The sequence below is a fragment of the Gigantopelta aegis genome, unplaced genomic scaffold (assembly GCF_016097555.1).
Source record: "Gigantopelta aegis isolate Gae_Host unplaced genomic scaffold, Gae_host_genome ctg5734_pilon_pilon:::debris, whole genome shotgun sequence".
Taxonomy (NCBI): domain Eukaryota; kingdom Metazoa; phylum Mollusca; class Gastropoda; order Neomphalida; family Peltospiridae; genus Gigantopelta; species Gigantopelta aegis.
Genome location: NW_024534600.1, coordinates 1 through 26,207, shown reverse-complemented (window position 1 = coordinate 26,207; position 26,207 = coordinate 1). Strand labels below are relative to the sequence as shown.

The 26,207-nt window shown below is 39.1% G+C and overlaps 1 protein-coding gene and 1 long non-coding RNA gene across 2 annotated transcripts; both read right to left on the bottom strand.

The window, feature by feature from the left end:
• Positions 1–1,004: 1,004 nt before the first annotated feature.
• LOC121366448 lies at positions 1,005–7,117 on the bottom strand (the record flags this gene model as incomplete). Its single annotated transcript, XM_041490899.1, has 3 exons — positions 6,900–7,117; positions 3,796–3,834; positions 1,005–1,355 (listed from the first exon to the last, which is right to left on the bottom strand). Coding segments are annotated over exons 1-3 (457 nt in total), but the record flags the coding sequence as incomplete, so codon positions are not given.
• Positions 7,118–16,579: 9,462 nt separating this feature from the next.
• Positions 16,580–18,522, bottom strand: LOC121366449. Its single transcript, XR_005957155.1, has 3 exons — positions 18,454–18,522; positions 18,049–18,127; positions 16,580–16,691 (listed from the first exon to the last, which is right to left on the bottom strand). It is a non-coding gene; the product is annotated as an uncharacterized LOC121366449 (long non-coding RNA).
• Positions 18,523–26,207: the final 7,685 nt, after the last annotated feature.

The following is a 26,207-nucleotide window of genomic DNA, read 5'->3' as shown; positions in this document are numbered from 1 at the left end:
AATAATAACCAAAATAATGGCTAAAATTCAATGATTGGATTGTAAGGTATGTAATTGCATGTCATCATAAAGGCACAAACACAACACACACCCCCCCCCCCTCCCCCCCCCCCTCCCCCCCCCCCCCCACACACACACCACACACACACAAAACATAAAAAAACGCCACAAACACACACTCGGAGACAGACACACACTTACGCGCGCACACACACACGCAGACACAAACACACACTCGTCAGTGGTTGGATATAGCTCAGTTAGAAAACACTCCAGTGGGGTGCGCAAGTTGTAGCATCCATTTTCTTATGACAGACTCGTTTTAATCGTGCTCTACGACTATCATATCAGAGTTCATGGTGTAGGCTATTATTGTCTGAAACGTGTTTATAAAAGAGCCACTGATGTCAACAAAATTAAGAAGAGCTTGAGTTAGGAGCATGTTTCACCTCAAGATGAAGTGGCATGTTACTGTTAGACGCACACACACTTTAACAAGACAAAGTAACAATTAATTTTCTAATATGGTGACATGCGATCTCAAACACCAAAATTGAGAATATGCGTTTTATCTACGTTGTCAGTTGTGTCATAATGAAATAAAAATAACTGGTTAAAAATGTACAGTTATACATGCATGTGTCATAAAATATAATCAGAATGAATGAATGAATGAATGTTTAACGACACCCCAGCACGAAAAATACATCGGCTATTGGGTGTCAAACTATGGTAATGCAAACAAATGATGATAATATAAAAAGATTTAAATAAAAACACAGTGTAAAGAACTGTCCAAACATACAACTATCACATATAGATACTGACGTTTACTCAAAATTTAAATTTGTGCTGTATTGGCCATTCTCAAAGAAAATGTTACACCCCTGCACCACGGTGAGGTTACAGCACGCGCAGTGGATAATCGGAAGGAAACGGGCACACACGCGCATGCACATCTACACAAACACTACACACATACGTTCGAAATGAAGTATTTATACCTCCGCCTCCTTTACTGTAGAAGTATAGACAGTAAGTAACGTTAATGGGTGCATTGCTTGTTTCCAGCTCAATCAAATTACTAGATTGAGTAATATTGCGTACAATATTTTCTCCATACCCGACTGAATTGTTCTCATTTACACAACTATAAATCAACTTCCTCTGTGTGTTTATAGTTAATGTTGATTCACAGTTCATATCTGGAAGTTGAACGGCACCTATACCAATCGCCGTGTGTTGTGATGCGTAAAGAGAGCAGTTGCAGGTGGTTTTTGTGTTGACTGGTACGAACACGTCAAGAAGTAGTCCGGTAACACTCCCGATGGCTTCATCTTTACACATATGTGCGACTAAAAATAGAATAATAATAATCATACTAAATAATAATAATAATAATAATAATAATAATAATGACAACAATACATTATTATTGCAGCATTATTATAATAATTATTATTAATATTAATATTATTATCATTATCATTATTAACAACTAAAACAATATAACTATAACACTACGTTTAATTTAAATGAATAAAATACGATTTTAAATCTAAATACTACAAACTTACAGAGTACATACAGACTGTTTCAGTATTGAAGCTCATACAAAGTGTCCGTCTTCTATTAGTTCTATTCCCATTGACTCTTGATCTGGTGCAGCTCAGTGGTAATTCACTTGCTTGAAGTTTTGGACACATAGGTTTCTCCCCGTCCCAATTACTGGTATATCAAAGGCATGGTTTGTGAAAGTGTATGTAACATATGACTTACTGCTACTTCATCTCACAGGGGTGAACGGTTAATTGTATGTGCTTATCGCGTGCATTGCAATGGTGTAGCCGCTACCGTAATCAATGAATCAATCAATGGTTAACGACACCCTAGCACAAACATGCATCGGTTATTGGGTGTCGAGCAATGGTAAAATAATGCATAAATTGATCAATATGCTACTGTATCACGCCTGCTTTGGAATACATGTTAAACTATCTTGTTTAGATAATGTATCGACATGACATTGTATCCGAGGTGAAAAACAATTTCCAGGCATATATATATATATATATATATATATATATATATATATATATATATATTTTAATTCACCCATGTTAATTGAATTAAAACTTGCGCAACTTACATCAATAGGGCGGAAAGTAGCCCAGTAAAGGTATAGTACTCGCCTTAATATTGATCACCCTAGGTGGACTTTTGGGCGGGGTTTTCTTTGTTCCATCTAGTGCAAGAAAATCTCCGAAGAGTTCACTATGGGCGACCATACTTAAGCAGATCGCTCTCTCTACTGAGTGGATAGGTGAATTTAAAAAAAAAAAGATGAGGGCGGGACGTAGCCCAGTGGTAAAGCGTTCTCTTGATGCGCGATCGGTCTGGGATCGTTCGCCGTCGGTGGACCCATTGGACTATTTCTCGCTCTAGCCAGTGCACCACGACTGGTATATCAAAGGAAGTCGTATGTGCTATCCTGTCTATGGGATGGTGCATATAAGAGATCCCTTGCTGTTAATCGAAAAGAGTAGCCCATGAAGTGGCGACAGCGGGTTTCCTCTCTCAATATCTGTGTGTGGTCCATAACCATATGTCCGACGCCATATAACCGTAAATAAAATGTGTTGAGTGCGTCGTTAAATAAAACATTTCCTTCCTTGAAAAAAGAATAATTTTATGTCTGGCAAACATCTTTCAAGACGTATACATGTCGATTTATTAAATATATGTCGATTCATTATCTAGATATAAATATTTTAACATGTATTACAATAGTGGGCGTGATCACAATATTAGTTACAACCATACTATTGATATACTGGTATATGGGTGAAATTTTTGTTTAAAGAAAGAAAGAAAGAACTGTTTTATTTGACGACGCACTCAACACATTTTATTTACGGTTATATGGCGTCAGACATATGGTTAAGGACCACACAGATATTGAGAGGGGAAACCCGCTGTCGTCGCTTCATGGGCTACTCTTTTCGATTAGCAGCAAGGGATCTTTTATATTCACCATTCCACAGACAGGGTAGTACATACCACGGCCTTTGATATACCAGTCGTGGTGCACTGGCTGGAACGAGAAATAGCCCATTGGGCCAACTGACGGGGATCGATCCCACACCGACCGGTCATCGATCGAGCGCTGTACCACTGGGCTACGTCCCGCCCCTTTTTTGTTTAAAGGAAACACCAATGCGTCAAGGGTAAAACGTTCGCTTGATGCACGATTTGTCTGGGCTCATTGAGCCATTTCTGGTCGCAGCCAGTGCATCACGATTGGTATATCAAAGGCCTTGGTATGTGCTATCATGTATGTAGGATGGTGCACATGAAAGATCCCTTGCTACTAATGGGAAAATGTAGCGGGTTTTCTCTCTATGATTGTGTCACAATTACCATATGTTTGAAATCCAATAGCCGATTATTAATAAATCAATGTGCTCTAGTGGTGTCGTTACACAAATAAAATTCTGTTTTGTCTTTTCATCAAAACAAACTGGTCTGTGGGGTACCTGTACGTGGTCGCCTAGAAACTAAACTATAATACAACTCCCACGACCGATTAGTCAACTTCGTCGTGACAGCTGATAGTCTGTAACCTAGCATTACATTATGATACCACTTAAATTAATAAGAGCATTACTTATTCAGTTTCAATAAAACGAACAAATAGTTTTACGTTTGTTATGGAACTATTATTTGTCTTATTGTACCATGTATTATATGGTAATATATATGTAATCTAAGGGGCACACGTATTTCATTACATACTTGAATTCTTTGTTACGGATTCAGGGCAGGCCGTGCTAGCTGGAAAGACAAAAGTGAATATAGCATATAATAAAATAAGGACAAACAGTCTATATAGGATCCATTCAACATCACAGACCCATAAAGAAAATAAATAGAGTCTAATGTTGCCTTCACTGTTTTCTTTTGGGGTTCTTTCTTTGTTTTAATTCTCTTTAATTCTTCTTATAACGTCCCAATTTTCAAAACAGTGTACGATACAAAGATTAATGTCAAAACCTGCGTTACAATGAAAACCTATTCAATAGTACGTATTAAATAAACATGGTCGATTGGCCATTAGTATTATTTTATTATTTTATTTTTATTCCCGCAGTCTTTCTTTTCATGATTGAATGTACTTTTTGAGATTTTGTTTTTGCTTCTTGGAACATTTCGATATTTCTGGTTTTTGCCCCACCCCACTCCATCTCTACCCCACGTTAATGATAGGACTTGCACTCAGAAAAAGTCTAAAGTGGTCAGGCCATGCGAAGAAGTTAACGGTAGACGAAAGTCAATAGAACATCTCAAACAGATGTTGAAAGTGACTGTTGTAGAAGCATTTCTGGTAGTACCAAACCAAATAACTTCCGGCTGGGTCAAAGTTGGAGGTGCACCCAACTTTTGATAGAGAAGTGAACACCACAAGTCCTGTGATTGGTTATAAATGTGAGTGTGTTGGTTGTAAAAAATAATAGTTTCATCTGGGTAATAAAAATGTGCAATTTTATTTCATCTAGTACCAATGTGTCAAGTAGCCTTGTGCTTGAAACATGTATGGGGTACCTGTAAAAAAAAAAGTACTCGAATTTTGTGCGAAACTAGGGTAGTCGTAGTCGCTACCCGTTATCTCAGAAACGAGCAGCTTGACCCCCATTTTTTTCTGATTCACTTTAAGTGTAAGGGGTGGTAGTATTTATATCCGTGACGTTTATGTCGGTTGATACGTTGCAGGTAGGAGTTTTAGCCACATATGTTACTATTATCGTCTATGGGATTTGATTTGGTAGTATACACCCTTCTTGATGGACAAAAAGAACGAACTGTAAAGAAAGAAACTGGTGGGCCAGTCAGTTATTGTTTTAGTACGTACAGTAGTCGTAATATAGGATCTTTACAATTGTTAGACAACACAATACACAGGTTTGGTGCAAATTTTGAATGTTCTGTTTTATATACTATTTCCGCTATTCAACTTCATTACAGGTGTTCTTATAGTTGTTTTATTACACGTCAAAAAATAAAAATCGATTTGATGTTTTCGAGGTTTTCATGGCATACTCGTGAATTTGGATAGATTATTATTATTATTATTATTATTATTATTGTTATTTTAAATTGGCAAAATAATTTCATGATACACAGGTAATTGATTATTTGTGGGAAAATAACTAGGTTTACAGATAATTTGGAGAAATGATTTGCTTGCCCAGAGCTAGCTCCATTGCTGCATACTTTAATGTCTTGCAAAGGAAAATTAATACTAATTTATTATTATAAAAAAGTTTGAAGGCCTACTTAGTTTTATTTGCCTAGTTATATTTATATAGAACTGACAAGAATAGTAGTACATTGTTGACACTAAGATTAATATTGGTGATAATTATATGTATGCATATATTTGGAATATGTATTTTTAATACTGCTGCCTTGTCAAGTTTTCTGTTAATATGTGGATATCATGTACTGAAAAAATGAATAAATAATACACATTTTTTAATCTGCATAAAGGTCAAAACAAAAACAAAAATAGAAACAAAACAATAACAACTTTCACAACAAAAACAACAAATAAAGGAAAAAGGATATGGAAACTTATGTATTGCAGTTCCCAATGTTTTCTTACCTCCAGCCTTCCCTGTATAACCCCTATGTCCTCCTTTAACTACAATGTATATAAGCCTATGCCGAACACAGATCTGAAATACCACACATGGTGTGTATGTGAAACGTTATCGGGCAGGTTTTTTAAATGCTAAACGGTGCAACTCTAAGGCAACTGCGCTAAGGTACGCTATCGGACAATGCATGAATGGATGTTTAACGATACCCCAGCACGAAAAATATATCGGCTATTGGGTGTCAAACTATGGTAATGAAAACAAATAAAGTGATGATCAACATCAATATAAAAATTCAAGATTTAAATAAAAACACAATGTAAAGAACTGTGCAAAAAATACAAATATCACAGATAGACACTGACTTTTACTCAAAATTTCAATTGTATCTCGAAAAAACAAGGGGATTGGTGCTGTATTGGCCATTCTCAAAGAGAATGTTACACCCCTGCACCACAGTGAGGTTACAGCACGCGCAGGGTCTATCGGACAAATGCTTACCGCTAATAGTCATCAAAAATATGAATATATAATGATTAGGTTTTTATTATCTGTTTCGTAAAACCTAGATAATAGTTTTCGTCGATGGTGTAAATATAGCAGACTTAAACTTTGCACTACGGTCAGATAAGTTCGGTTTACAATTAACGAAGAGTTAATCATATCAGAAACAATTTCACGTACAAAAAACTTTCCAAGACATTCAGTTGAAGATTTTAAACGGCAATTACAAGTGAATTCTTGACGTAAAATGTTCATTTTCATCAAATTGAATTGGAACTTTAAATCATAGTTAAGCCTTCTTTGAGAAATGTGTTCTAAAAGTTAGCGCGTGATCTAACACTAACAAATTCTTCGTTTTGGCGGTCCATCCATCCTTATACCGTAATGACCCCTCCGCCCCATATATATTGTTTCTCTCTCATTTATATTTTGCGTAACAAAAAGATTTATAGACCTCGAGAGGAACGTTTTGTTAAAATATTGAAAAACAAATCTGTGTGTGTGTGTGTATGTGTGTGTGTGTGTGTGTGTGTGTGTGTGTGTGTGTGTGTGTGTGTGTCTCTCTCTCTCTCTCTCTCTCTCTCTCTCTCTCTCTGTACCACACACATACACACACACACACACACACATTTCTGTTTCTCATTTATATTTTGTGCTTAAAAACGTATATATATATATATATATATATATATATATATATATATATATATATAGATATATATATATATGTATACGAACCTTGGGAGGAATGTGTTGTTAAAACCAAACTAAGAACAAGTATCTGCCATGACGTATCCGTCTTCATGTTTTGTTGTTACTATGCAGCTCCGTGGTGTAATACTGCTACAAAATACACACTGTGTGGTTTGTGTTTTAGTTACATCCACTACATCTAAAGTATTCCTCTCTCATGCTTGCAGGTGTAGACGACTCTTCGCGTGTCGACTAGGAATCTGAAAACATTGTGTATAACATACCGATCTCTAGTCTACTGTACTGAGTGTCTAAACCAGGAAGTAAATACCAAACAATACCTGGGTTCACAATGGTGGGACTCCCCGGGTATTATTCGAGGGTATGTATAGGACAAAAATAGAAACCAGCTGAGTAACCTACATCGGCAGTTGCGAGAGAAGAACAGAAAGTGTTTGACATAATGAACGATAGATACACGTATCTAGTAGGGTAGTGTGGAGGGTAGAACCAGCGCATGTCGCAATCAGGAAGAATAACGAAATTCAGAAGGCTCGATGCTAACATCTTTCATATGGAAATGGAAAGTAGTAAAATAGTACGATGAATAACCGGCCTTGGAGCTGTAGGGGTTACGCCATCGGACATAAGACTGATAGGTACTGTGTTCGCACTCCGATAGCGGTTCCCACGCATAGAGATTTTAACGATTCAGTGTAAGGCCACTACACCGACTGCACACTAACCACTAACATCTAACGTTATGTCCCGGACAGACAGACCAAATAGCTGAACGGTAATTGGATATAAGCACGAACATACGTTTAAACAAACAAAACAAGGACTGATCTCTTCAGTAAACGCGCTAGTTCGAGTGTCCTCTAGCCGTGCTCTGTCTATATATGAAAACATAGTTTCTTAAATTATTATTTTGGAGTTCACTGTCGACATATGTTTCCGACTAGTACAGATACAGCAAGAAGAAACCGACAACCCCATCCGAAACACGAAGTCAGTCGCTTTCAGACAGCGGTGTCGGGTTTCTTCCTATGACGCATGTGCTAGACACTAACATACAATTTTAGTGCCATGAGTAAACCTAACAAAGGTTCAGACTAAAGGACTATAGCATCGGATATCGGAAAGTGTCTGTACTTGAGACACGGTACGTGGCTGTGAAAAAACACAGGATAAACTGTTAACATAGAGTGCACTCTAGCGATAGCCTCACATACAAAAAGAAGGCTAGAAGATACTGGGGCTACAAACGTACCACGACAAGCTATTAGTATTCAGTGTTGCGATACGGTCAGTGCGATCTATGGGTAATCATGGTCTATACTATGGTACATAAGAAGGAAAGAAATGTTTTATTTAACGACGCACTCAACACATTTTATTTACGGTTACATGGCGTTAGACATATGGTTAAGGACGACACAGGTATTGAGAGAAGAAACCCGCTGTCGCTACTTCATGGGCTACTCTTTTCGATTAGCAGCAAGGGATCTTTTATATGCACCATCCCACAGACAGGGTGGTATATACCACGGCCTTTGATATACCAGTCGTGGTGCACTGGCTGGAACGAGAAATAGCCCAATGGGCCCACCGACTGGGATCTATCCCACACCGACCGCGCATCGAGCGAGCACAGTACCACTTGGCTACGTCCCGCCCCATGGTACATAAGAATGAGCAACACTTCGTGATTTCAGGAAAGTTGGTAGTGGCGACTTCTTCCCCTGTGTTTCGTGTGGACTCGTGTTCAGGGGTGGGGGTTCTGATCTTTTTGGTGTGTGTATTAATATCCATACACACAAATTCCAATACGTCTCATTCCACCGACTTATGTCGACACATAGATCCACCCATCGTGTATCTGAAGCAAGCAAGTTACTTGTCCAAGTCTTTGAACCCACGTTCTCTACACACCGTGTTAAGTTTATTATTGTGATATACTACATATTTATAGAATCTAGCCACCTTTTTTTGTAGTAGAAATAGGAATGTACTGAAATGCAGAGCAAAACGAACGTGTTATCTCGACCATATATACATATATTTCATTTTTGGGAAATTGCAGCAGGACGTTTTGAGTAGTCACATCTGTGTTATATCTAACTTACTAACACTGTGTAAACCATACAATGTATATTGTATTCAATAATTGTTTACTGTTCGTAAAATTTTAATTTGTTTACCATCATAAACAGGACTCTTTTGTGGGGAAAAAGTTCAGATAGCACTTTATAATGTTCATAATAGTAATCGTTTCGAAAGAATGCTATTAATCAAACTATGTAACGTGTTATAATTCCGTCTCTTTTTTTTAACTTGTGTTTTATGTTAACTAAATCCATTGTACAGACTATTCGTAACACTACTCTAAGATTTGTTTCATTAATGTAATTCTCAAACACAAACGTTCTGTTCTCTGTTCTCTTAAAGTGACAGATTCTAGTTTTTAAACACTACGACGTAGTTTTCACTATTAAAGCCGTTTTTTCATAATTTAAATTGGAAGTACTTAAATTTTATTAATTGGAATATTAATGTTTGTACAGCTGAATTGGTTCTGGTCATCTAAGTTTTTTGAATACTCCAAAATGCATTTTTTTGATAATTTTAAAACACTCATTCGTCTCAACAGTAATGGTTATCGAGACAAGCTTTCTGTATTTTGTGATGGCATTTCCCAATTTAAATATTACAAACTTTGAACTTCTCTCTGTTATAACCTTGTCTAAATTTGTGTTGCACTTTTCTAGATTAACTAAACTTAGTGTCCATTATCACTGGCTGAAACTAAGGTATGCACCTTTAAAGAAACCATTTAAAAAAAAAAATAAAAAAAAAATAAAAAAAAAAAAATATATATATATATATATGTATGTATGTGTGTGTGTGTGTGTGTGTGTGTGTGTGTGTGTGTGTGTGTGTGTGTGTGTGTGTGTGTACAAACAATAAATTAAAAGTTTATTTCTTATTACATTACGTCAGCCATACGGGCGACAGGAAACCGGCTGCCGCGATGCCATAGGTTACTCTGTTCGATTAACAGAACAGGATCTTTTACATACATGATCCCAGTCAGGATAGTACATACCACAGCCTTTGTTATAACGAGAAATAGCCCAATGAATCCAACAACGGGGATCGATCCTAGACCGACCACGCATCAGGAGATAGGTTTATCACTAAGCTACTTTCCGCCCCGTACCATAATCCAAGTCTAACTATCTAAACTGTTTGATCCAGTCAGGTTGGCGGTGTTATAATAATCTTCATCTGAGATCTGTGACTGTGTTGGTTCATTGACGTGGAGGTACACGTGGTCTCCGTCCTAAACTGTTTGATCCAGTCAGGTTGGCAGTGTTATAATAATCTTCATCTGAGATCTGTGACTGTGTTGGTTCATTGCCGTGGAGGTACACGTGGTCTCCGTCCTAAACTGTTTGATCCAGTCAGTCAGTGTTATAATAATCTCGTGTGAATCTAAACTGTTTGATCCATCAGCTGACGTGGAGGTACACGTGGTCTCCGTCCTAAACTGTTTGATCCAGTCAGGTTCTGTTACTTCGTGTGAGATCTGTGACTGTTTGGTTCATTGACGTGGAGGTTCTACGTGGTCTCCGTCCTAACTGTTTGATCCAGTCAGGTTGGCTGTTATAATAATCTCGTGTGAGATCTAAACTGTTTGATCCATTGACGTCAGGTTCTACTCGTGTGAATCTAAACTGTTTGATCCAGTCAGGTTGGCGGTGTTATAATAATCTTCATGTGAGATCTGTGACTGTGTTGGTTCATTGACGTGGAGGTACACGTGGTCTCCGTCCTAAACTGTTTGATCCAGTCAGGTTGGCGGTGTTATAATAATCTTCATCTGAGATCTGTGACTGTGTTGGTTCATTGACGTGGAGGTACACGTGGTCTCCGTCCTAAACTGTTTGATCCAGTCAGGTTCTACTCGTGTGAATCTAAACTGTTTGATCCAGTCAGGTTCTACTTCGTGTGAGATCTAATCTGTTTGATTCATTGACGTGGAGGTACACGTGGTCTCCGTCCTAAACTGTTTGATCCAGTCAGGTTCGGTGTTATAATAATCTTCATCTGAGATCTGTGACTGCTTGGTTCATTGACGTGGAGGTACACGTGGTCTCCGTCCTAAACTGTTTGATCCAGTCAGGTGGGCGGTGTTATAATAATCTTCATCTGAGATCTGTGACTGTGTTGGTTCATTGACGTGGAGGTACACGTGGTCTCCGTCCTAAACTGTTTGATCCAGTCATGTGGGCGGTGTTATAATAATCTTCATCTGAGATCTGTGACTGCGTTGGTTCATTGACGTGGAGGTACACGTGGTCTCCGTCCTAAACTGTTTGATCCAGTCATGTGGGCGGTGTTATAATAATCTTCATCTGAGATCTGTGACTGTGTTGGTTCATTGACGTGGAGGTACACGTGGTCTCCGTCCTAAACTGTTTGATCCAGTCATGTTGGCGGTGTTATAATAATCTTCATCTGAGATCTGTGACTGTGTTGGTTCATTGCCGTGGAAGTACACGTGCTCTCCGTCCTAAACTGTTTGATCCAGTCATGTGGGCGGTGTTATAATAATCTTCATCTGAGATCTGTGACTGTGTTGGTTCATTGACGTGGAGGTACACGTGGTCTCCGTCCTAAACTGTTTGATCCAGTCATGTTGGCGGTGTTATAATAATCTTCATCTGAGATCTGTGACTGTGTTGGTTCATTGACGTGGAGGTACACGTGGTCTCCGTCCTAAACTGTTTGATCCAGTCAGGTTGGCGGTGTTATAATAATCTTCATCTGAGATCTGTGACTGTGTTGGTTCATTGACGTGGAGGTACCCGTGGTCTCCGTCCTAAACTGTTTGATCCAGTCAGGTTGGCGGTGTTATAATAATCTTCATCTGAGATCTGTGACTGTGTTGGTTCATTGACGTGGAGGAACACGTGGTCTCCGTCCTAAACTGTTTGATCCAGTCAGGTGGGCGGTGTTATAATAATCTTCATCTGAGATCTGTGACTGTGTTGGTTCATTGACGTGGAGGTACACGTGGTCTCCGTCCTAAACTGTTTGATCCAGTCAGGTTGGCGGTGTTATAATAATCTTCATCTGAGATCTGTGACTGTGTTGGTTCATTGACGTGGAGGTACGCGTGGTCTCCGTCCTAAACTGTTTGATCCAGTCAGGTTGGCGGTGTTATAATAATCTTCATCTGAGATCTGTGACTGTGTTGGTTCATTGACGTGGAGGTACACGTGGTCTCCGTCCTAAACTGTTTGATCCAGTCAGGTTGGCGGTGTTATAATAATCTTCATCTGAGATCTGTGACTGTGTTGGTTCATTGACGTGGAGGTACGCGTGGTCTCCGTCCTAAACTGTTTGATCCAGTCAGGTTGGCAGTGTTATAATAATCTTGATATGAGATCTGTGACTGTGTTGGTTCATTGACGTGGAGGTACACGTGGTCTCCGTCCTAAACTGTTTGATCTAGTCAGGTTGGCGGTGTTATAATAATCTTCATCTGAGATCTGTGATTGTGTTGGTTCATTGACGTGGAGGTACACGTGGTCTCCGTCCTAAACTGTTTGATCCAGTCAGGTTGGCAGTGTTATAATAATCTTGATATGAGATCTGTGACTGTGTTGGTTCATTGACGTGGAGGTACACGTGGTCTCCGTCCTAAACTGTTTGATCCAGTCAGGTTGGCAGTGTTATAATAATCTTCATCTGAGATCTGTGACTGTGTTGGTTCATTGACGTGGAGGTACACGTGGTCTCCGTCCTAAACTGTTTGATCCAGTCAGGTTGGCAGTGTTATAATAATCTTCATCTGAGATCTGTGACTGTGTTGGTTCATTGACGTGGAGGTACACGTGGTCTCCGTCCTAAACTGTTTGATCCAGTCATGTGGGCGGTGTTATAATAATCTTCATCTGAGATCTGTGACTGTGTTAGTTCATTGACGTGGAGGTACACGTGGTCTCCGTCCTAAACTGTTTGATCCAGTCAGGTTGGCAGTGTTATAATAATCTTGATCTGAGATCTGTGACTGTGTTGGTTCATTGACGTGGAGGTACACGTGGTCTCCGTCCTAAACTATTTGATCCAGTCAGGTTGGCAGTGTTATAATAATCTTCATCTGAGATCTGTGACTGTGTTGGTTCATTGACGGGGAGGTACACGTGGTCTCCGTCCTAAACTGTTTGATCCAGTCAGGTTGGCGGTGTTATAATAATCTTCATCTGAGATCTGTGACTGTGTTGGTTCATTGACGGGGAGGTACACGTGGTCTCCGTCCTAAACTGTTTGATCCAGTCAGGTTGGCGGTGTTATAATAATCTTCATCTGAGGTCTTGGACTGTGTTGGTTCATTGACGTGGAGGTACACGTGGTCTCCGTCCTAAACTGTTTGATCCAGTCATGTTGGCGGTGTTATAATAATCTTCATCTGAGATCTGTGACTGTGTTGGTTCATTGACGTGGAGGTACACGTGGTCTCCGTCCTAAACTGTTTGATCCAGTCATGTGGGCGGTGTTATAATAATCTTCATCTGAGATCTGTGACTGTGTTGGTTCATTGACGTGGAGGTACACGTGGTCTCCGTCCTAAACTGTTTGATCCAGTCATGTTGGCGGTGTTATAATAATCTTCATCTGAGATCTGTGACTGTGTTGGTTCATTGCCGTGGAGGTACACGTGGTCTCCGTCCTAAACTGTTTGATCCAGTCATGTGGGCGGTGTTATAATAATCTTCATCTGAGATCTGTGACTGTGTTGGTTCATTGACGTGGAGGTACACGTGGTCTCCGTCCTAAACTGTTTGATCCAGTCATGTTGGCGGTGTTATAATAATCTTCATCTGAGATCTGTGACTGTGTTGGTTCATTGACGTGGAGGTACACGTGGTCTCCGTCCTAAACTGTTTGATCCAGTCAGGTTGGCGGTGTTATAATAATCTTCATCTGAGATCTGTGACTGTGTTGGTTCATTGACGTGGAGGTACACGTGGTCTCCGTCCTAAACTGTTTGATCCAGTCAGGTTGGCGGTGTTATAATAATCTTCATCTGAGATCTGTGACTGTGTTGGTTCATTGCCGTGGAGGTACACGTGGTCTCCGTCCTAAACTGTTTGATCCAGTCATGTGGGCGGTGTTATAATAATCTTCATCTGAGATCTGTGACTGTGTTGGTTCATTGACGTGGAGGTACACGTGGTCTCCGTCCTAAACTGTTTGATCCAGTCATGTTGGCGGTGTTATAATAATCTTCATCTGAGATCTGTGACTGTGTTGGTTCATTGACGTGGAGGTACACGTGGTCTCCGTCCTAAACTGTTTGATCCAGTCAGGTTGGCGGTGTTATAATAATCTTCATCTGAGATCTGTGACTGTGTTGGTTCATTGACGTGGAGGTACGCGTGGTCTCCGTCCTAAACTGTTTGATCCAGTCAGGTTGGCGGTGTTATAATAATCTTCATCTGAGATCTGTGACTGTGTTGGTTCATTGACGTGGAGGTACGCGTGGTCTCCGTCCTAAACTGTTTCATCCAGTCAGGTTGGCAGTGTTATAATACTCTTGATATGAGATCTGTGACTGTGTTGGTTCATTGACGTGGAGGTACACGTGGTCTCCGTCCTAAACTGTTTGATCTAGTCAGGTTGGCGGTGTTATAATAATCTTCATCTGAGATCTGTGACTGTGTTAGTTCATTGACGTGGAGGTACACGTGGTCTCCGTCCTAAACTGTTTGATCCAGTCAGGTTGGCGGTGTTATAATAATCTTCATCTGAGATCTGTGACTGTGTTGGATCATTGACGTTGAGGTACACGTGGTCTCCGTCCTAAACTGTTTGATCCAGTCAGGTTGGCAGTGTTATAATAATCTTGATCTGAGATCTGTGACTGTGTTGGTTCATTGACGTGGAGGTACACGTGGTCTCCGTCCTAAACTATTTGATCCAGTCAGGTTGGCAGTGTTATAATAATCTTCATCTGAGATCTGTGACTGTGTTGGTTCATTGACGGGGAGGTACACGTGGTCTCCGTCCTAAACTGTTTGATCCAGTCAGGTTGGCGGTGTTATAATAATCTTCATCTGAGATCTGTGACTGTGTTGGTTCATTGACGGGGAGGTACACGTGGTCTCCGTCCTAAACTGTTTGATCCAGTCAGGTTGGCGGTGTTATAATAATCTTCATCTGAGGTCTTGGACTGTGTTGGTTCATTGACGTGGAGGTACACGTGGTCTCCGTCCTAAACTGTTTGATCCAGTCAGGTTGGCGGTGTTATAATAATCTTCATCTGAGATCTGTGACTGCGTTGGTTCATTGACGTGGAGGTACACGTGGTCTCCGTCCTAAACTGTTTGACCCAGTCAGGTTGGCAGTGTTATAATAATCTTCATCTGAGATCTGTGACTGTGTTGATTCATTGACGTGGAGGTACACGTGGTCTCCGTCCTAAACTGTTTGACCCAGTCAGGTTGGCAGTGTTATAATAATCTTCATCTGAGATCTGTGACTGTGTTGGTTCATTGACGTGGAGGTACACGTGGTCTCCGTCCTAAACTGTTTGACCCAGTCAGGTTGGCAGTGTTATAATAATCTTCATCTGAGATCTGTGACTGTGTTGATTCATTGACGTGGAGGTACACGTGGTCTCCGTCCTAAACTGTTTGACCCAGTCAGGTTGGCAGTGTTATAATAATCTTCATCTGAGATCTGTGACTGTGTTAGTTCATTGACGTGGAGGTACACGTGGTCTCCGTCCTAAACTGTTTGATCCAGTCAGGTTGGTAGTGTTATAATAATATTGATCTGAGATCTGTGACTGCGTTGGTTCATTGACGTGGAGGTACACGTGGTCTCCGTCCTAAACTGTTTGACCCAGTCAGGTTGGCAGTGTTATAATAATCTTCATCTGAGATCTGTGACTGTGTTGATTCATTGACGTGGAGGTACACGTGGTCTCCGTCCTAAACTGTTTGACCCAGTCAGTTTGGCAGTGTTATAATAATCTTCATCTGAGATCTGTGACTGTGTTGGTTCATTGACGTGGAGGTACACGTGGTCTCCGTCCTAAACTGTTTGACCCAGTCAGGTTGGCAGTGTTATAATAATCTTGATCTGAGATCTGTGACTGCGTTGGTTCATTGACGTGGAGGTACACGTGGTCTCCGTCCTAAACTGTTTGACCCAGTCAGGTTGGCAGTGTTATAATAATCTTGATCTGAGATCTGAGACTGTGTTGGTTCATTGACGTGGAGGTACACGTGGTCTCCGTCCTAAACTGTTGGATCCAGTCAGGTTGGCAGTGTTATAATAATCTTGATCTGAGATCTGTGACTGTGTTGGTTCATTGACGTGGAGGTACACGTGGTCTCCGTCCTAAACTGTTTGATCCAGTCAGGTTGGCAGTATTATAATAATCTTGATCTGAGATCTGTGACTGTGTTGGTTCATTGACGTGGAGGTACACGTGGTCTCCGTCCTAAACTGTTTGACCCAGTCAGGTTGGCAGTATTATAATAATCTTCATCTGAGATCTGTGACTGTGTTGGTTCATTGACGTGGAGGTACACGTGGTCTTCATCAACACTCGACGGCGTGTTAACATACTGTACAGTATTGTGTTGTAGATGTTCGTAAGTGTTGCCAACAATGTCCACATTATTATGACGATTAACATTATTAGCGACGGAAGGGTTAAGATTCGTATCAGCGTTGTTAGGGTTAACATCCCTAATGACGTAATCACCATCGTCATCATCACCGGTGTTTTGTTTGCCTTTTGTTCGTTTCTTCCTGCAAAATATAAAACATTAAAGTTACAACATCATAATCATCATTATTACTATCATTATCATCAGCATTGTGATCATCACTGTCATTTCCAGAAGCAGTCACATCATCGTCATTATTAAATTCATTATCATCATCAGCATCAGTAGCAGCAGCACTAGCAGAGTATAAAGTCATCACCAACAATAAGCAAATGCATATGATACCAAACGCAGTATAAACGTGTATCAAGGAAGGAAGGAAGGAAATGTTTTATTTAACGACGCACTCAACACATTTTATTAAAGGGACATTCCTGGATTTGCTCCATTGTAAGATGTTTCCGAGTAATAAAATATATCTACGATTAAACTTACATATTAAATATATTTTCTTGTTTAAAGTATTATTGTCTGTATATTCAATATGTTTCTGTTCGTCTTAACATTTGTAAGAAACCCAAATTGGATTTTGTCTTCAAATAATTTCGTACGTACGAAATTTAGTTTTTTAGGAAATAAACTTAAATTTAACCTAGTACACATATTAGAACGATCAGAAACACGTTTAATATGCAGCCATTAATATTTTATGCATAAAAATATATTTGATATGTAATTACAATCGATAAAAAAGCCTCTGTTAGTCGATAACATCTTAAACATTGCAGCAAACTCAGGAATGTCCCTTTAACGGTTATATGGTGTCAGACATATGGTCAAGGACCACACAGATATTGAGAGAGGAAATCCGCTCTCGCCACTTCATGTGCTACTCTTTTCGATTAGCAGCAAGGGATCTTTTATATTCACCATCCCACAGACAGGATAGTACAAAACACAGGCTTTGTTACACCAGTTGTGTAGCACTGGCTGGGCCGAGAAATAGCCCAATGGGTCCACCGACGGGGGTCTATGCTAGACCGACCGCGCATCAAGCAAACCCTTCACCCCTGGGCTATGTCCTGTCCCTAAAAAGAGACCAAACTCTCAAGCAAATACGTGTACTGTACGGACCTGTGAACCGGACGCCTGGTGTCAAGGACACATTACCGATGATTACCAAAGAAATACATCAACATATTATTTTATTTTTTAAAAAGAAGAAAAAAAAGAAAAAAAGAAGAAGAAGACAAATATATATATTTGTGTGTGTGTGTCCAGGACAGAGTGTAAATTGTTAGTGGTTAGTGAGAGAAAAGACCGTATAGTGGCCTTACACCTCTACACTGAACCGCTAACTATCGCTCTGGATGGGTGCCGGTACCGCGGTTCGAACCCCGTAAGCCGATGGCGTCTAAGACACTAAACAGTCAATAATTCACAGCGGGATATTTCATGTAATGTATTTACTGCACATCTAAACTGAAAGTGTCAGTTACCTTATATAAATGATAATCACAACAACCACTACGGCGACTATCAGAACTGCACCAACGGAACCACCTACAGCAGCTGCAACTACAAGAAAACAAAATTGATTTATTAATAAGACTCAAATTTTGCATTATTAGAAAAGAATATACGTATCCAAATACAGAGCGAGATTAGAGGTTGCCACAAAATAATATATTGTATTTAAAAATACACATTATTTAATATAATAATAATAATAATGAGCATTACAACAACAACAAAAACAACTATATTATTATTGTTATTATTATCATTACTATTGTTGTTGTTGTTGTTGTTGTTATTGTTATTGATATTATTGGATTTGGCGTTTTTGTGATGATTTACCTTTGAATCTTGTTGTTTATGTAGACTATCAGACTATTTAGTACCTGGGAAAGCTTTCGAGTCTGTGTGTATGTTCGTCTTTTCTACAGGAACTGTCGTATCTGATATCTCGGAATAAGCGTTCTTTCAATATAAATTTTTAACTTTTATTACATAGTGGGCGTGTTACAAATTGTTACAAACCTTAATTAATTACTATCTATGGGTGGCAATATTTATTTACAGAAACATCAATACTAACTACAAGGAAAAAAACAATATTATGTTGGTTTTAATATTTTTCGTTAAGGGCGGGACGTAGGTCCAGTGGTAAAACGTTCGCTTGATGCGCCAGTGGTCTGGGCCCATGCGCTATTTCTCGTCAAAGCCAGTGCACAAGACTGTTATATCAAAGATGGGATGTGCTGCAGTCTTGTCTGTGTGATGGTGCATATACAAGATCCCCTGCTACTAATAGAAAATATAGCGGAGTGTCCTTTTCTATGATTGTGTCACCATTCCCCCTATGTGAACATCCAATAGCCGATGATTAATGTAAATCAATGTGCTCCTAGTGGTGTCCTTAAACAAACAAATTAGTATATATTAGTTTTTTGTTGTTTGTCTTTTCGTCAAACACAACTGGTTTGTTGGATACTTGTACCGTAGTCGGCTAGAAACCTAACTAATACATACAACTCACCCCACGGCCGATTATTCAAACTTCGTCGTGACAGTTGATAGTCTTGTGCCTAGCATACCTTATGATGCCACTTACATGTACATAAAGCTTACTGATGCAGTTTCACTAAAAACGAACCAATAGTTTGTACATTTATTGTTTATGGGACTAGTATTTGTCTTATGGATTTCAATGGTAATATATATATATGTAATCTATGGCGCGACGTAATTTACATACATACTTGAATTAGGAACAATTCTTTGTTACGGGGGGGGATTCAGGGCAGCCGTGCTATCTGAAAGGACAAAAGTGAAAACCACATGTAGCATATCAAATACTAGGTACAACAGTTCTTTTTGGGTTTCTTTCTTTGTTTTAATTCTCCTTTAATTCTTTCTATAACATTCCCAATTGTACAAAATGACTTTTTCACGCAAATCCGTTTATTATGTTGGTCTGTTAATGGTTATCATGTTCAAAAAAACGCTGTACAGATCACAAAGATTAATGTCCCAAATCCGCGATACATTGAAACCTATTCAGTAGTACCATACTATTCAAATGTGGTCGATTGGCCATCGATATTATTTTACCCACATCCGTAGTCGTCTTTATGTTCTTCATTGAGATGAATGTACTTCTTTTTTTAGACTTTTGTTTTTGACTTCTTGGAACCATTTCGCTATTTCCTGGTTTTTTGCCCCACCCCACCCAATTCCAATCCTTACGTGTTTCATGATAGGACAGTGCACAGAAAAACTTCTAAACATGTGTATGGCATGCGCGAAAGTTAACGGTACAACGCAAAGTCAATAGAAAATCTCAAACAGTTGTTGAAAGTGACTGGTTGTGAGAGCATTTCTTGATGGGAAAAAGACCCAAATGTAAGACAGAAATTGGTGTACAAGCCATTATTGTTTAGATTACGGACAGTGACCGTACTTATAGGATCTCAATGACTCAAATTTGTCATCTAAAAATAACTGGACCAAGAAACCATTTAAAACGGTCTGTAACCAAGGAAACGTTTACCATTGTTAGACAACACAATACTCAGCGTTTTGTGTAAATTTTGAGTGTTTTCTGTTTTATATACGCTCTCCGCTATTCACACTTCATTGCAGGGTGTTACTAATCATGTTTTCTATTACACGTACAAAAAACTAAAAAAATAGAAACAAACAATATAGTACGCTATCGGACAAAGGCTTACCACTTTAGTCATCAAAAATATAAATATATAATTATTAGGTTTTTGTTATCTGTTTTGTAAAACCTTACCTAGATCATATTTTTCATCGATGGTGTAAATATAGCAGCTTAAACTTTGCACTACGGCCAGATAAGCTCGGTTTACAATTAATGAAGCGTTAATCATATCAGAAACAATTTTACGTACAAAAAACCCTCCAAAACTTACAGTTGAAGAAGATTTTGAACGGCAATTACAAGTGAATTCTTGACGTAAAATGTTTATTTTCATCAAACTGAAATGGAACTATAAATCATAGTTAAACCTTTTTTGAGAAATGTGTTCTAAATGTTAGCGCGTGATCTAACACTTAACAAATTCTCCGTTTTGGCGATCCATCCTTATACCTTAATGACCCCCCCCCCCCCCCCCCCCTCCCTCCATATATATAATATATATTGTTTCTCTCTCATTTATATTTTGCGTAACAAATAGATTTATAGACTTCGAGAGGAACGTGTTGTTAGAATATTGAAAAACAACTCACTCTCTCTCTCTCTCTCTCTCTCTCTCTCTCTCTCTCTCTCTCTCTCTCTCTCTCTCTCTCTCTCTCTCTCTCTCTCACACACATATATTTTTCTCTCTCATTTATATTTTGCGTAACAAATAGATTTATAGACTTCGAGAGGAACGTGTTGTTAGAATATTGAAAAACAACTCTCTCTCTCTCTCTCTCTCTCTCTCTCTCTCTCTCTCTCTCTCTCTCTCTCTCTCTCTCTCTCTCTCTCTCTCTCTCTCTCTCTCTCTCTCACACACACACACACACACACACACACACACACACACACAGTTCTGTCTCTCATTTATATTTTGTGTTTAAAAAGGTATATACAGGTATACAAACCTTGGGAGGAATGTGTTGTTAAAACGAAACAAAGAACAAGTATCTGCCATGACGTATCCGTCTTCATGTTTTGTTGTTACTATGCAGCTCCGTGGTGTAATACTGGTGCAAAATACACTCATGTGGTTTGTGGTTTAGTTATATCCGCTACCTCTAAAGTATTCCTCTCTCATGCTTGCAGTTGTAGACGACTCTTCGCGTGTCGACTATGAACCTGACAACATTGTGCATAACACTAATCTCTAGTGTACTGTACTGAGTCTCGAAACCAGGAAGTAAATACCAAACGAATGCCTGGGTTCCCAATGATGTGACCTACCTGGGTATTATTTGAGTGTGTATAGGACAACAATAGAAACCAGTTGAGCAACCTACATTGGCAGTGTTGCGTGTGAAGAACAGAAAGTGTATGGCATAGTGAACGATAGTTACCTGTTGTGGGGTAGTGTGGAGGGTAGCACCAGCGCATGTCGCAATCAGGAAGAATAACGAAATTGAGAAGGCTCGATGTTAAATATCTTTCATATGTAAATGAGAAGTAGTAAAATAGTACAATTAATAGCCTTGGTGGTTTTGGGGTTAAGCCATCGGACATAAGCCTGACAGGTACTGAGTTGAGAGAGAGAGAGAGAGAGAGAGAGAGAGAGAGAGAGAGAGAGAGAGAGAGAGAGAGAGAGAGAGAGAGAGAGAGAGAGAGAGAGAGATTAACGACTCGTTGTAAGGCCACTACACGCTGGACTTCTCACTAACTTCTGTCCTGAACAGACAGCCCAGATAACTGAGGTGTGTGTCCAAGACAGCGTGCTTGAACCATAAGTGGACAAAAGCACGAAAATAAGTTTAAACAAATAGCACAGAGTAATTTTCTTTTTTCTTCTTATTTCTGTATGACGAATGTTAAATGAATGAACAGAAGTCACAAGTTGGCGATGTACTTTCTTATTTTATTATCCAACATGAAACGTGATTAACAAGTTAACAACATGGTATTACAGATAATATATAGGTCTAAGCTCTTAGGTGAACGATAGAGTTGACATTGCGACCGAGACACCACCACCCACCCATCCACCACCACCCCCACCCCCCCCCCCCCCCCCCCCCCCCCCCCCCCCAACAACAACAACAAACAAACAACAACAACAGAAGAGGAAATGACAGCAGAGCTGTCCTCCATAGGTCTCCCCTTCGGTCTTTCTGGGTATATATTTTTTTCATGCAAAGAACAAATAATATTTATAAGATAAATATGTCTGTTGACTCGTTACTGCCATTATCTACTGCACCATATACACGTTTAACAATCTATTCGTTTTTAAGTACTTGGATACCCGTATATCTGTATTATTTGTATTATTACATAATATATTGATATGCATGTTTGTATGTTTGTGTGTGTGTGTTTGTGTATGTATTATAATTAATGTATTTACTGTCAACCATGTTGTCACGTGTATAGAACGAAATGTTTATATATTCCCCCTAAGCCGGTGTGTAACGGCCCGTGTGTAAATAAAGTCTTGCCATGAGTTGTAGTCCTTAGCTGGTAAGCTGGCGGCAACAATTAAAAGTCAGAGCGTTCTTAATTGGTGTAATTTAGTTTCCCGCTAATTGAACTGATTGCTATCCACTAATTAACTACATACTAAGTTATTGCATAAATACAGGTGACGCAATAACAATTAATTGAATCGTATATCCACAGCTAACTATATTTAAATTTCATTTGAATATACATGTAGTTATAAAATGTTCCCCTATGATATAAACAACAACAACGAATGACCTGTTCACTAAACGGCCTAGCTCGAGTGTCCTCTAGCCGTGTTGTGTCTAATATGAAAACGACCAAAGCATCGTTAAGTACTCTACTAGTATGCATATAGCTTCTTAAGTTATTATTTCGAAGGTCACTGCCGACATTAAATTTATACGTTTCCGACAGGTACAGATACAGCAAGAAGAAACCGACAACCGAAACACGGTGTCAGTCGCTTTCCGAAAGCGGCGTCGGGTTTCTTCGTATGACGCATGTGCTAGACACTAACATACAAGTTTAGTGTCATGAGTAAACCTAACAAAGATTCAGACTAAAGGACTATGGCATCACATTTCGGAAAGACACAGTGAAAAACATTGACAAACGGTTAACATAATTGCACTCTAGCCATAGCCTCACATACAAAAGGAAGGCTAGAAGATACTGTCCCTACAAACATACCACGACAAGCTATTCAGTGTCTTGATACAGTCAGTGCAACCTGTGGGTACTTGCCGTCTATACCATGGTATATACGAATGAGCAACACATCGTTAGTTCGTAGTGGCGAAATGTTTCCCTGTGTTTGGTGTGCATTTTGTTTTTAATTGGGGGGGGGGGGGGGGTGTTACTGATATTTTTGGTGTGTGTATTAATATCCAATCACACAAATTCCAATACGTCCCATTCCACTGACCTTCGTCGACACATAGATCCGCCCATCGTGTATCTGAAGCAAGCGAGATACTTTTCCAAGTCTTTGAACTCACGTTCTCTACACACCGTGTTAAGTTTATTTTTGTGATCTATTATATTTTTATACAATCTAGCCACCTTTTTGCAGTAGAAATAGGAATGTACCCACTTGTAGATCAGAACGAACGTGTTATCTCGATTATCGATATATATATATATATATATATATGTGTGTGTGTGTGTGTGTGTGTGTGTGTGTGTGTGTGTGTGTGTGTGCGTGTGTGTGTGTTCGCGTGCATGTACAAGCCCTCATTTTGGGAAATCGCAGCAAGAAGTATTGAGTAGTCACATCTGTGTAATATCTAACTTTTTAAACCATAACATATATTTTTATATACATGTATTTTATATTCGATAATTGCTTATTGTTTGTAAATTTTTTATTTGTTTACCATCATAACCGGGTGGACTCTTTTGTGGAAAACTATTCATATGACAATTTATAATTCTCATAATAGTAGTCGTTTCGCAAGAATGCTATAAATCAATTCATTATAAAGGTAAACCTATGTAAACGTGTTATAATTTTATAATTTCGTCTCTTTTTTAACATGTTAATAACCAGAAATTCCTGTTTTGTGTACAGTAGTTTCAATTGTCAAACTGACAAATGAGGATTATGTCACAAGAGACTTAAACTGGTATTCTGTTTATTATTATATACACTATCCAGCTATCGCTATTTTCATTCGTTTCGTAAATATACATTACTAAATCCATTATACAGACTATTCGTAACGCAACTCTAAGATTTGTTTCATTAAGGTAATTCTCAAACACAAACGTTCTGTTGGTTCTCTTAAAGTGACGGACACTAGTTTTTAAACTCTACGACGTAGTTTTAAATAGATACTTAAATGTTATTATGTAGAATATTAATGTTTGTAGACCTGAATTAGTTCTGGTCATCTAAGTTTTTGCAATACCCCAAAATGCATTTTTCATAATTCTAAAAACACTCGTTCGTTTGAGAAATAATGGTTATTAAGTCAAGCTCTATGTATTTTTGATGGAATTTCCCTGTTTAAATATCACAGACTTTAACTTCTGTCTGTTATAACCTTGTCGAAATGTGTCGCAGATTTGTACATTAACTAAACTTAGTGTCCATTTTCATGGACTGAATCTAGGGTCTGCGCCATTAAAGAAACCACGTCTTAAAAATAATAAGAAAGAAATGTTTTATTTAACGACGCACTCAACACATTTTTATTTACGGTTATATGGCGTCAGACATATGGTTAAGGACCACACAGATTTTGAGAGGAAACCCGCTGTCGCCACTACATGGGCTACTCTTTCCGATTAGGAGCAAGGGATCTTTTATTTGCGCTTCCCACAGGCAGGATAGCACAAACCATGGCCTTTGTTGAAACAGTTATGGATCACTGGTCGGTGCAAGTGGTTTACACCTACCCATTGAGCCTTGCGGAGCACTCACTCAGGGTTTGGAGTCGGTATCTGGATTAAAAATCCCATGCCTCGACTGGGATCCGAACCCAGTACCTACCAGCCTGTAGACCGATGGCCAACCACGACGCCACCGAGGCCGGTTAAAAATAACAAATAAACAAACAAACAAGAAGTTAAAATTTATTTATCTTTGTACATCATACACGTTTGTTATATTACGTCAGCCATATGGTTAAGAGCCATACGCATGACAGGAAACCCGCTGCCGCAATGACAGGACCTTTCATATACATGATCCCAGACAGGATAGTACATACCACGGTTTTTGTTACAACGAGAAATAGCTTAATGAGTCTAACGACAGGGATCGATCCTAGACCGATCGTGTTTTATCACTTATGAAGTCTAACATAAACTAGTGTGAATCTAAACTGTTTGATCCAGTCATGTTCTACTCGTGTGAATCTAAACTGTTTGATCCAGTCATGTTCTACTCGTGTGAATCTAAACTGTTTCATCCAGTCAGGTTCTACTCGTGTGAATCTAAACTGTTTGATCCAGTCATGTTGGCAGTATTATAATAATCTTGATCTGAGATCTGTGACTGTGTTGGTTCATTGACGTGGAGGTACACGTGGTCTTCATCAACACTCGACGGCGTGTTAACATACTGTACAGTATTGTGTTGTAGATGTTCGTAAGTGTTGCCAACAATGTCCACATTATTATGACGATTAACATTATTAGCGACGGAAGGGTTAAGATTCGTATCAGCGTTGTTAGGGTTAACATCCCTAATGACGTAATCACCAATGTCATCATCACCGGTGTTTTGTTTGCCTTTTGTTCGTTTCTTCCTGCAAAATATAAAACATTAAAGTTACAACATCATAATCATCATTATTACTATCATTATTATCAGCATTGTGATCATCACTGTCATTTCCAGAAGCAGTTACATCATCGTCATTATTAAACTCATTATCATCAACATTATCATCATCACTGTCATTACCATCATCAGCATCAGTAGCAGAGTATAAAGGCATCACCAACAATAAGGAAATGCATATGATACCAAACGCAGTATAAACATGTATCAAGGAAGGA